The sequence below is a fragment of the Micropterus dolomieu genome, linkage group LG16 (assembly GCF_021292245.1).
Source record: "Micropterus dolomieu isolate WLL.071019.BEF.003 ecotype Adirondacks linkage group LG16, ASM2129224v1, whole genome shotgun sequence".
Classification (NCBI taxonomy): domain Eukaryota; kingdom Metazoa; phylum Chordata; class Actinopteri; order Centrarchiformes; family Centrarchidae; genus Micropterus; species Micropterus dolomieu.
Genome location: NC_060165.1, coordinates 17,895,776 through 17,907,428, shown reverse-complemented (window position 1 = coordinate 17,907,428; position 11,653 = coordinate 17,895,776). Strand labels below are relative to the sequence as shown.

Sequence of the window (11,653 nt, the reverse complement as noted above, 5' to 3'; positions counted from 1 at the left end):
TGCCTGTATTCAGTGTATTTAAATTTCACACAAAGAAGGATTTAGTGTCCACCAAGAACTGTTCCCTTGGCAGTGTAGACAAAACTATGCAAGAGCCTTTAAGGCACAATTCAAAGAGCCAGCTATTCAAAACTTACTCATGTGTTAAATAAACATCAGCATAAGGCAGAGTTTTGAATAGTATACATTATTTATGTTCACTTGTGTTCAGTTTTGCCAAATTTGCAATGAGAATCTAGTGAGATGTTGGGCCTCCAATAGGCAACCAAAGTAGTATTAATCAGTAATACAACAAATATGAAACTAATCAATGTACCACACCCATTTATATTGAATATGGGCAAAAATAAGAACAGAAAAGAGCTGCTCACAGCATGTGATGGCAAAAAGATCACATGAGTGGAATCCTTCAGTACCGACTTCAATGAAGCCCTGTCATTGATTTTGCTTTTGTTGTTTCCCTCCCTCCGTCTAGACATAACACAGACTGGGAGGTACGAGCGACACCTCGCCTCTAAACCAATACCTCTCTAGTCTCTTTAAGGACCAGCTGTCTGTCTCTTGACATTCCAGTCAGTCGCAGGTCAAGTTTAGTTTGGTCACAGAACAAAAGCGCAGCCCGTTTTCCTGCGAAAAATGTGTCTGAAATGTGTCAACTGTTTACATGTTCTTTTCTTCAAGCTGTTCTATATGAGTGTGCACCACTGAGCAGAATAACAGTCAGATTTTCCCCATGTTGTTTTGGCAGTGACTAACTCCCTCCACAGTTTTAATATGAGATGAACATGTGAGGTGGAAGATTGTTATGATTGTGCATTTTTTTTCTGTATTTAGTTGTCATTTGCTAATACTCATTACTATGTTTTTTCTTTTTTAGGAGAAGCAGAAGGCAGGACATTATGCATGGGAATCCACTCACTCAATGCAGAGGATTCAATCTAAAAGGTAATTAAAGCTAGATGAAACATGTTTATATTAACAAAGGATCAAATGACTATGTGAAATGTGAAAGGTGATGTTCATAGGGACCACTCAAACCCATAGAAAGTTTTCACTCAACCAAGCACTTAGCCTCTTTTAGCTAATGGTTTAGATTTTACAGCCCACAAATTACACTCTCATCAGCCTCACAACAGCAGGAAGTTGATTTCAGCAACAAAAAAAGCTAGATATTTTTCTCCATTTGGTGGAAAAGCATAACAGAGCTAACACACTCACTCACCTTACATTTGTCAGGTAGGCATAAACACATCTCCAAATAAATGCTAATGTTGCAACGTATTAGCAGGATAAGTAAATAGGCAAGTTTGTTAACATGCTAAGCCCTAACACATTTAGGCCTGTAAGGTGATGTCAGTGTTGTGTTATGAGTGAAATAAGTCCACATTTGATGGTAAAACAAGTTTGATGAACAAATGATTGTAGTTATTTATGCTGAATATAATACTGTATTCATGTTTGAGTCCAGGTACAGCACAGCATCCGTCACGAAAATTCGACTGGCAGGGTGCAGTTTAATGAGAGGAGAGGATTTGCTCCCTAGAGTGTTCCATTTCCGTGAACAGTTTACATCTCTAAACTACTACGAGCTTGGGGAACCAACCATATGGCCATTACCGCTAATTAGTCATAACCCTGTCATACATCCAGCTGAGTGATGAACCATTTGGCCGCGTCAAAAAAAAAGACGCGGTAAATGAGATGAAACTGAGTTGGTCCGGTGTGTTGAGGGTTATTTTGTTAGTCTGTAAAAACTGAAGAAGCCTGGATGGAGTTTGGTTGTGTTGCAGGCGTCAGACTAAGCTCTGTGTCAACATTTCACTCTCACAGTTCAAACAGATTTGAGTCCATCTGTGGGGTTTGTGTCTGTCAGCAAGTGACGTCTGACGTGTGTGTGTGTGTGTGTATGTGATAGCCTACAGAAACGCACTGGAGATGACGCAGTACGGTGTGAAAAACAACACCACCTTCCTGGAGTGTCTTCCCAAATCTCCCCAGGCCTCGATCCGCTGGCTGATTCAGAGGGATAATGACAGAAGGAAAGAGGTCAGTTGGACAATAAAAGACCTTGTTATGATATATAGGGAGCTGTCTGGTGTTTTTCTCATATAGTCAAATAATACATCAAACTTTTAAACATGTCAAAGCAATCAAATGAGCTTACACGCTTGACGAGGACTTGTCTCGCCTGAGGACTAACACAATGAACACTTAACGGCAGCGGAGCATCCTAATGAGCAGTGATATAGATCAAACATGATATGGACCTTGACTAATGACTGGATTCTCAAAGGGAAAACATTTATCAAATATTCGACAGGGTGACCTGTGACAGATTAAATAAAACTGGGCAAGAGAGTGCCTGCTTGATACAGACACATGTTATATGGATTTTGTGCTCACCTCTGTGGCGCAGACCAGAGTAATGACCATTTTATAGCCTTGTCCCCATGAGAATAGACATTGGCCTTAAAATAAATCACTTTAGTTTTATGGCGTGTTATTGCTGGAGTATAAACTAAGGCCTGGCTGATTTTAAAGTAGTCAGTGGAAAAGGAATAAACAGGGTTGCATTTAGGGTGTAAGCACCAGTTGAGTGTATTGGTTATTTTAAATTGACGCCGAAGGCACTTCAGCTTCTTTCAGCACTTCCACTTTGACTGCCATTTCGGCTTCTTACAGTAATTGTATTTCGGCCGACACTGAGACTTCAACTTCTTTAAGTAGCTCATCCATCCATCCATCGTCAACCGCTTATCCTGCGGACAGGGTCGCGAAGGCTGGAGCCAATCCCAGCTGACATCGGGCGAAAGGATAACCCTGGACAGGTCGCCAGTCCATCGCAGGGCCACACATGGACAAACTTTAACTTTAAGTAGCTCAACGATTTCAAATGTTTCAGCATAGTAGTAGCCTACAACATGAACCAAAATAAAGAGTAATCAAGTAATCCATTTTGTAAGTAATCCATCCATTCCTTCTTTTTCAAGCATTTGGGGGGGGGGGGGATATATACACAGCCATTAAATTTTTTTATCATTTGTACTCAGGATTTCGTTGAACCACTGACTTACTTGAGTCATGTTAGTATTTTAAGTAACCCCTTTAATCTGCATTTAATATTTAGTGATGTTTGTGCTGTACAGTTACTATATAGACAGATTAGACCAAATGGACGGGCTTATGACCCATCCTAATTATGCCAACCACAGGTGAAGCTGAGCGACCGTGTCCTCTCCACCGAGCATGGCCTCCTCATCCGCTCCGTCCAGCTGTCTGACCAGGGCCTTTACTACTGCCTGACCACCGAGAACACCTTCAAACGCACCGTCGCCAAGATCCGCCTGCGGGTGCTGAGCGAAGCCATGGTGAGCGTGCTGACAGACAAACAGCAGTCGCCGTGGGCCTGGGCCAGCTCGTTGCACCCTAAGGTCCTATTGGCAGCCTTTAGTCCAGCAGAGAGCCTGGCTGTACAGCAATACTGCAAAGAGAGGAAGGAGCTCCAGAACCTCCAGCAGAGGCAGCAGCAGCAGTCACAGCCACCTGGACCTCTAAGGGGGGATCTGGCCAAACTGAAGCCCCTGCTAGACCGGAGGAAGAGCCGCAACCGCCGCCATCACCCCCCAGAGGTCTAACACAGGGAGCTGGCAGCTGCAGAGACTGACACGCGCACCTTTCCTCTGTTTCTATATCCAGATCCTCCTTTTCCAGCTCTCATCTCAAACTGCAGCGCTGCACTGTGGAGTACAGTAAAACGAGGAGGTGGGTGTGGGGAGTTGTTACTGGGCAGTATCTCCATTTCTTGCATGACGCACTGTGAGCAGATGGCTGTGACATACACTAATTTACACGCACAGGCACCTACAAGCCATTCATTTGCTGTTGCAGTCACACCACAAACTGCAGTGGCCCTGTTGAGTGCCACTAATATACTGTGTACTCAGCTGATATTGCTTATGATAATACGCCTTGAGACGTAGTTGTGGTCAATGATCTTATCATATTTTCTAAATCAGAGGGGGAAATGGACCGGCTACATATTAGCTCACACAGGATTTGTTCTCTGTTCACTAAAAGCGGGGGTCATTTGAAGTCATCATAGTAAAGTAAATAGAGCGTAAAAAGGGACAAAAGGAAGACAGATGCATGTTTAACAGTGAGTGCCCTCTCGAAGTATTATACTAGTATTTTATTAGATTCTACTCACATTTCTGTATTTACTTTAAACTAACAAAATTGTCTCTGCTCAGTGAAATGGCAGGACTTTGTTGCCATCTGTGGAGTAATAAAAACTCACTTTGTTCTCACGGGTTGACAGCCGTGCATATTGTATACAATACAACTATTCATACAAAGCTCAGACGGCAAGTGTCCCCATTAAAAAAAGTGTGCTGTAATTTAAAGGCCAAACTTAATATCCCAGGTGTGCAGATGTTACCCAAACAGAAACACTAGTAAAATATGAATAGAGTACTGAGTAGAATATGAAAGTCTGTGTGAGCTGTTGCAAACATCTTGAACATGATCTCTCTTATATTTATTCCCATTACTCAGACATACTTGTAAGCCTCACTGTAATTTTGTTGCATATTGAATGATACTTCTATTGTTTCAGGCACAGAAGCATGTTTATAGAAATTCATCATTAATGTAAAGGTTGCTTAGTAACCAAGCTAGCAGATACGCACATTTTAGTTCGCCTAAAACCTGGAAATATAGAGTTTTCGTCATAAGGTAAATGGTAAAAGATGACAGTATCCTTTTTCGGATCCACATTTTCCACATTGTCTACAGCAAAGTGGATATACTTTTATTTCGGTAATTGTCAGTGAGTCTGTGAGCTAGACCATTTGATATATGTGAATAGACACTTTTTTTTTCAGAAGCGTAGTTAATGTAGATAGAAGTTATTTTGTTGATTGTGTACAGAGTATTTTTCATTTGTTTGTTTCATCCTTTCTAATTTAATGTTCTGTTGAGTTTTGTGAAACGTGTTTTCATCGTGTATATAATTTCTACATACAGTATATCACCAACTATGACTGTATCTGCAAATTGCAGATATATACAGCATTATTTTCATTTTGAGAAAAGAACTCTTTAGTTGTACCTTCCCTCATACAGATCTCCATGTTTAATAAAACTGTGTGACCAGCATCATGTCAGCTTCAACTCGGTGTAATTTCAGTGTTATGAAACAGTTGTATTTCTATTTATTAATGTCATGATAGCCTGAATAAATCTGTTCAGATGAATCTCAGTTTTACACGAAGACCATCATTTTACTGTCAGACACTGTTATTAATATCATTTCTCAATGTGAGAGTTCTCCTTCTGTTACTGGCCAATACATCATCCGTCTGTCTACTTAATAAATTCCACGGTGGGGCATATCATCACAGTCTTATTATATTGCTTTAAAGTTATTAAATTACAATGTGATTTGGAGGAATACACTTATTTGCTAACACGCCGACAGTTAGATTATAAGATAAATACCACTGTCATGTTTGTAAGGTAAATATGAAGCAACAGTTGAAGCTTAGCCTAGCACAAAGATTGGAAACAAATATAAATGGGAATTTCTACAAAACCTTTATTTATGTAACAAAATAAGCCAAACTATTCAAATGTTAAAGAAAGAATCCAGTAACAACATCTAAATTGTATAATCTGTACTAAAAGTGTAAAAATCATTGGCTCGGCTTTACCGAGGGTTGTGTGGGGGATTTTTTACTCCAGGAAAAAGACAGGCTGTTTCCCCATGTTCAGTCCAGCAGGATGCTGGCCACAGCTTAACTATTTCTTAAAACATTATCACATGAAGAAATTTTAACTTTAAAAGTGTACAAGTCCAGTTCTCAAAGAGGAAAAAATCCTAAATTTCAAAGAAGGGTGCACAAAGACATGAGGAATAAGTATAAAACATATCTATTTTAATCTCAGTTAAAAAAACTGTCATATGTGTGTGTCATGGATTCAGACTGAACAGTCGAATCAAAGACACCCAAGAGGCTGCAGAGGGTAATTTAAACCCCATAAAACCGAAGAGAGGCCTCCTGCTGGGCAGAAATACGGTTTTCTCGCCAAACAAACCCCACCACAGTGTAATCATCACACAGCCCATTTATATTACTCTTTTTGATTTATGGGTCACCCAAGGTAAAGAGAGAACCAAATCATTTTGCTTCAGCTTGCACAATGTGGAGGTTTATTTCAGCCGCAGGACCATCGATGGTGTCTTTTGGACAGAGGGGGATGGAAATCAATTTTGACAATCCAGTACCAGGAAAAGCACACCCAATGAAAAACTCCTTTTTTAGCTTTTATTCATTTTGAAGACACTAGTTCAGCAAAGGATATGAACATTTGCGCAAAATTAGATTCATGTACATTTCTTTAATAGGATGTTCAACAAACATATTACTCCTCTGTGTGGATTAATAACCTGACAGTTGAGAGGAGTCTCCATCTTCTCTCCCTCTAGAAATCCCTGATTGAGTTAATGTTACAGTGGTTACTTGCAATAAAAATAATACTTGGCAAAGGAATTCACCTCTTGAGCTTTACAAAATCACAGTATACCCCCTGGTATCAAAGGAGGTATGACATTATAAATAACACTGAAATTACAAAAAAGTGCAAGTCTATATCAAAAGGTTTGATGTCCCATAGCAGCTTTAATGCACTGTGCTCTGCTTCTGCATGATTCATTCACACAAGCTTGGCTTGGTTATCTCTCCTCCTCACTACACAGTAGGAGATGAGACACAGGGTGAAGAGTGACACACCTATGCCCAGCAGTGCCTGCTGTATTATCTCCAACATCTGGATACGGGAGATGAGCTCTTTCTTAAACATGTCTGCAGTTTCGTCATCCACAACGGCAGTCTGGTTGCAAAGATGGAGACAGAGAGAGAGGGAGTGACTGATTACCATGCATCACAAGCTAACAGACTAAACACTTTGTGCCTGCAGGGCTCTGTTTTTTATTTTACCTCATTCAGCCAAACAACAGGGAATATGGTGTAATCCTTGACTTTCTTAAGCACCCTGCAAGGATAGAGTTCATTAGTTGGCATTCGGTGCAAGATTTGTCTCAAACTTTCTTGTCTTTATTTGATAGTGACAGCAGAGACACAGACAGGAAATGCAAAGAAGCGGGGGGCATGCACATGGTGTGCATCCCAAACACCTTCTTAAAGGAATAGTTTGACATTTTGGGATATACGCTTATTCACTTTACTAGATGAGAAGATACCATGTCTGTACAGTAAATGTGAAGCTACAGCCAGCAGCAGGTTAGCTTAACAGTTAGCATATAAAGCCAAAAAATAGTTTGGCACATAACCCCCATAAAACCACAACTTTTTTTTACAAAGAAAACATATTAGTTTGTAAACTTGCTCACAATTTGTGAGCTGCTTTTGGCCTTGATGCTAAGCTAAGCTAACCAGCGATTGGCTGAAGCTTTACATTTACCATGCAGACATTAGGGTGGTCTCAGTCTTTTCAACCAACTCTTGTCAGGAAAGCAAATACGTGCATTTCCTCATATCTTTTTCTTAAGCACAACTTACGTGATGACCTTTGATGGTCCATACATCATATTCACTTGAATTCTCTTGGCAAACCTCAAGGTGAACCCAGTTGTCTGGTGGGAAAATACCACAAAAAAATGTGCATCAGAGTAGCTGCCACTCAAAGTAAGATATGACAAAGATAAAAAGCCTCTTACTGGTTCCACATCTAGGAAGGTGACATGGTGCTCCTCACTGGGATTGAGTCCAAGCACAGCCTCTTGCAGGTATGGACTTCCATGAAGGAAGTGGGGCAGAGAGATGAAGATAGGTTTTCCTGTTTACATGACAAGGAAAGAAAGGCGATTTAAAATGCCAAGCTGCTGAGCAGAAAGGTAAAACAGCAGAAGAAAGTACTGGGATGCGTCAACCTCCTTTTAGATTCTGGATATGTTGTGCTCAAGTCAACAAATGAACACTGACCGTTTTGACAGGAGCCGATGTCCAGTACTCCAGCCGAAGTGCAATTCTTTGTGGTCTTTGGGTTTCTGCAGAAACATCGGTTTTCTGGGTTGACCGTAGGGGAGGCCAGGGTTTCTGGCTGGAGGGTGTAGCGGTACACTGTAATCCCTTTCAGATTCATGCTTTCCTCAAAGCCAGCTGACACAGACCTGAAGACAAAACAACACAGAGATAAGTTCAAAGTCTCACATGAACTGACCTTCATGTAATCACGGTAATCTTTGGCTCCATTGTGCAACTTTATTCAGACTGACTCTAATACATGACTATGGTTTAGGTACTGGAAAGCTCTGACCTCTAGTGGTTACTGAGTGGAAAGTCCAAATGGTTGCAGCTCTCAGGAGATTTAACATGTTAATCTCTCGTTGACATTTAGTGCCAGTTTAACATTTAACAGCCAGACAAGATCAGATGAAACTGCTCCCACAAAAAGAAACTCTTCATCACCTGCAAATGTCTGACGAGAAGAAATAGAGTGGCTTCTTCTTGTCCAAAAATGGAGGAAATGATGAAGCATCTGAGAAAGTGGGGAGAATAAATCAGGTCAGAGAGGAGACTCATCTGCATTTACAGCTACAGGACTGCATTATAAAAGGGGGGTTCGGAAAAATTAAAAAGGTCATGTAGGCTTTTTACAAAACACATTGCTGCATGAGCCACACCTGTCCCGTTGATCATGTCACAGTACGTATCATTCCAGAACTGTAAGTTCCTGTTGGACACAATTTAATTTGTCAGACAAACGTGCATGGTTTGATTTAACAACCTAAAATATCACAATGATTAAAGACACAGACTCAATATCTCTTTAACTTTATTTGTAATCGGACTCACCTCTTTCCCTGCCACATGTCAATTGCTCCCACTTTTTTGATGTCCTCCTTTCCATTGAAGACAGTGTAATAGCCATCATAGGTGCCATTGTACTAGGGAAAACACATTTTATTTAAGGAACTAATAAAACCATGTGATTTCTTTCTTCTGCGTTTATTATTTTTAAGGTCATAATATAAGTTTACTTACAGGTGCAAATAGGCCCACATTTCCTTTCAACAGGGGGTCTGTGTAACCCCACAGTATTTCCTTGACTGTACGGTACTGGAACAAGGAGGAGTTGCTCGCCTTAATCCTATTCTGTAACAAAACGTGAAGCACCTCTGGAACTGCTGAATAAGCTCCCTGGGGAAAAAAAAGATAAACATTTATCTTTACATTTGTAAAAGCTCAACAAAGTATAATTTCTTTATCAGTCAAAGTTGACGATACAGCACACAAAACTGCTGTGTACACCACTGCTGTGGTTTGCCTGAGGAGATAAGCCCTTCTTTATGACTGTTATACTACATTATTACTTACACAGACTCTCATTAGAATCGCCAGTCCCCATTGAGCTGTGTATCAAACATTAAAGCAAGGGTTCGCAATTTATTTCAGAAGCATTTCTTGTTATAAAACAAAGATGAAAAAATGGTGACTGTTGCGGAAATGGCTTGGCTGCCTGCCTGTCTAACTACCTGCCTGCCTACCAGTGCACGAAAATGTGTTTTGGGGGAGTGGCTTTGAAGGTCAACCTGAAGGGAGGGAGTGGAATTATTCGCACTAGCTGAGTCATTCCACGAAACCGGTACAATTTGGACTTTTTCACAAAAATGTTGTGTTTGAGGGTTCAGGCTAGAGTCAATGTTAGAATTGGGTTTAGGGTCAATTTAGGGTAGGGGTTGGAGTTAGGCAGGGTTGTATAATGAGATGAGGTTTGTAGTTCCCTTTATGCTACTCACAAAAAGCAAAGGTTATACAAAGAAATGATATACACTAGATGGGTGGATATTAGCCTTCTTGATTTTTCTTGAGAAGAAAACAGCCATTTCTGAGCTTTCATTACCAGTGTGGTAAAGAAATGTGCCTGTGTGTGTGTCGCTGTTGTTGGTGCCATCATAGACTTATTGATGCCTGTGATGTGATATGAATAAATCAAACATTATTTCAGAGAAATTTGCTTATCACTGATATGTGAAAATGTATAGGCAGAACACGTAGCTTTTACATGAACATTATTACATTTAACATATGCATTTGGTACAGGACTGTAGATCAAATACAACAATTCATTAAAACAATCGGATAACTTCACAGCCTTGTTATGATCAAAAAAGTAACGGGGTTGAGTGTGACAGGGGTTGTGATTTTTTTCCCCACAGATGGCCTTTGCTCTAAATGTGGTGAATAACAGGAGAGCACATAGTCTGAATGAGATTAAGAAATCATATATATTGTTGAAATAACAAAGATAATTTTCACAAGTAATAGTTTTCCGTGTTTATTTCATGTAATGGGGTTGAGTCGTTAAGCTTGACGACAACAACATCACAATATAAATGAATAAAATACAGTTTTAAAAGAAGGTGGGAACTTGCCTGTCTCTGTATAATGCTGTTTAGAAGACTTACATGATGTGATTTACCGTTGTTGATGTCACATAATTATCACATCATTACTTTTATATGGAGTGGAATGATTTGTGTGAGGGGGTTGAGGGGTTAGTGAACGGAGCTAAATAATGTGATTTTAGTGAATAATCATGAATTTATTTTAATTTTAATTTTAATACACTGAAAATGGTCAGAGGGACTCAAATCGTACTGGTTTCGTGGAATGACCCAGCTATCGTTAGCGCTAGCGTTAGCTTGCGTTAGCTTGCGTTAGCTAACGTTACCATTAGTGCCAACTGATTATGTTACTGTTAAAGGCATTGACAGCCCTTACCCTAACTATCACAGGGGTGTGTGCCTAAACCATGATTGTATGCATGTCGACCAGTTAACCAAGCCAAGGCCGATGTGCTAGTAGGTAAGGTTAACCTCCCTGTGTTGTAATGGGGAACAGAAAACACTCATACAGGTAATTTTGGAGACATCAACTATCACCTATTCTGTCATTTCTACACGAGGGCGTGTTGGTTTACGTGTTATGCTGTGGGTCACTGTGAAAATAAAATCAGCTAACCAGAGTTTTAAAAAATGACAGTATTTTTCTTTAACATTTAAGTAGTTTGACTTATGGCAAAACAAATACTGCCATCTGCTGGTTCCCTAGTAAATCACATTAAGCCTGTTGTAAAGAACTTTGGTGTCTGGTTTGATAGTAATTTAAATTTCAAGCAGCACATCACAAAACTTGTTCAATCATGTTTTTATAAACTTAGAAATATAGCAAAAATCTATGTTAACTTTTAAGGACACCAAGACCATTTTACACGCCTTCATCTCATCACGCCTGGACCATTTTACACACCTTCATCTCATCACGCCTGGATTATTGCAACAGCCTTTTCACTTGTTTAACCCAAAAATCTACTGATCGACTCCAGACTGTCCAGAACTCAGCTGCCAGGCTTTTAACCAGAACAAAGAAATATGACCACATTACTCCTATTTTAGCTTCATTACACTGGCTCCCAGTATGTTTTAGAATTGACTTTAAAATTTTATTGATCACTTTTAAAGCTCTTCATGGCCTCTCGCCTTGTTATATTTCTGACCTTTTAGTCCCATACGCACCAGCACGTACCTTGAGATCCTCGGGCAGAGGTCTGTTGTCTGTTCCAGAGTCTC

At 40.1% G+C, this 11,653-nt stretch overlaps 2 protein-coding genes across 4 annotated transcripts in view; one reads left to right on the top strand and one right to left on the bottom strand.

Moving 5' to 3' along the window:
- Nucleotides 1-5,255, top strand: part of sema3c (sema domain, immunoglobulin domain (Ig), short basic domain, secreted, (semaphorin) 3C) — a 43,861-nt gene extending 38,606 nt beyond the window's left edge. The window contains exons 16-18 of one of the 2 annotated variants that reach the window (XM_046071534.1): nucleotides 878-945; nucleotides 1,916-2,046; nucleotides 3,213-5,255. In XM_046071534.1, the coding sequence (XP_045927490.1) occupies nucleotides 878-945; nucleotides 1,916-2,046; nucleotides 3,213-3,635 (622 nt within the window). In that variant the 3' untranslated portion in view covers nucleotides 3,636-5,255. The remainder of the gene's footprint in view (nucleotides 1-877; nucleotides 946-1,915; nucleotides 2,047-3,212) is intronic. The other variant, XM_046071533.1, reaches the window with a different exon arrangement.
- A 1,057-nt stretch (nucleotides 5,256-6,312) lies between these two features.
- cd36 (CD36 molecule (thrombospondin receptor)) overlaps nucleotides 6,313-11,653 on the bottom strand; it is an 8,012-nt gene continuing 2,671 nt past the window's right edge. For both annotated transcript variants that reach the window (XM_046071535.1, XM_046071536.1), the window contains exons 4-12: nucleotides 9,066-9,221; nucleotides 8,877-8,968; nucleotides 8,705-8,754; nucleotides 8,490-8,559; nucleotides 8,004-8,191; nucleotides 7,739-7,857; nucleotides 7,581-7,654; nucleotides 6,999-7,053; nucleotides 6,313-6,891 (exon numbers count right to left, since the gene is read on the bottom strand). In XM_046071535.1, the coding sequence (XP_045927491.1) occupies nucleotides 6,715-6,891; nucleotides 6,999-7,053; nucleotides 7,581-7,654; nucleotides 7,739-7,857; nucleotides 8,004-8,191; nucleotides 8,490-8,559; nucleotides 8,705-8,754; nucleotides 8,877-8,968; nucleotides 9,066-9,221 (981 nt within the window). In that variant the 3' untranslated portion in view covers nucleotides 6,313-6,714. The remainder of the gene's footprint in view (nucleotides 6,892-6,998; nucleotides 7,054-7,580; nucleotides 7,655-7,738; nucleotides 7,858-8,003; nucleotides 8,192-8,489; nucleotides 8,560-8,704; nucleotides 8,755-8,876; nucleotides 8,969-9,065; nucleotides 9,222-11,653) is intronic.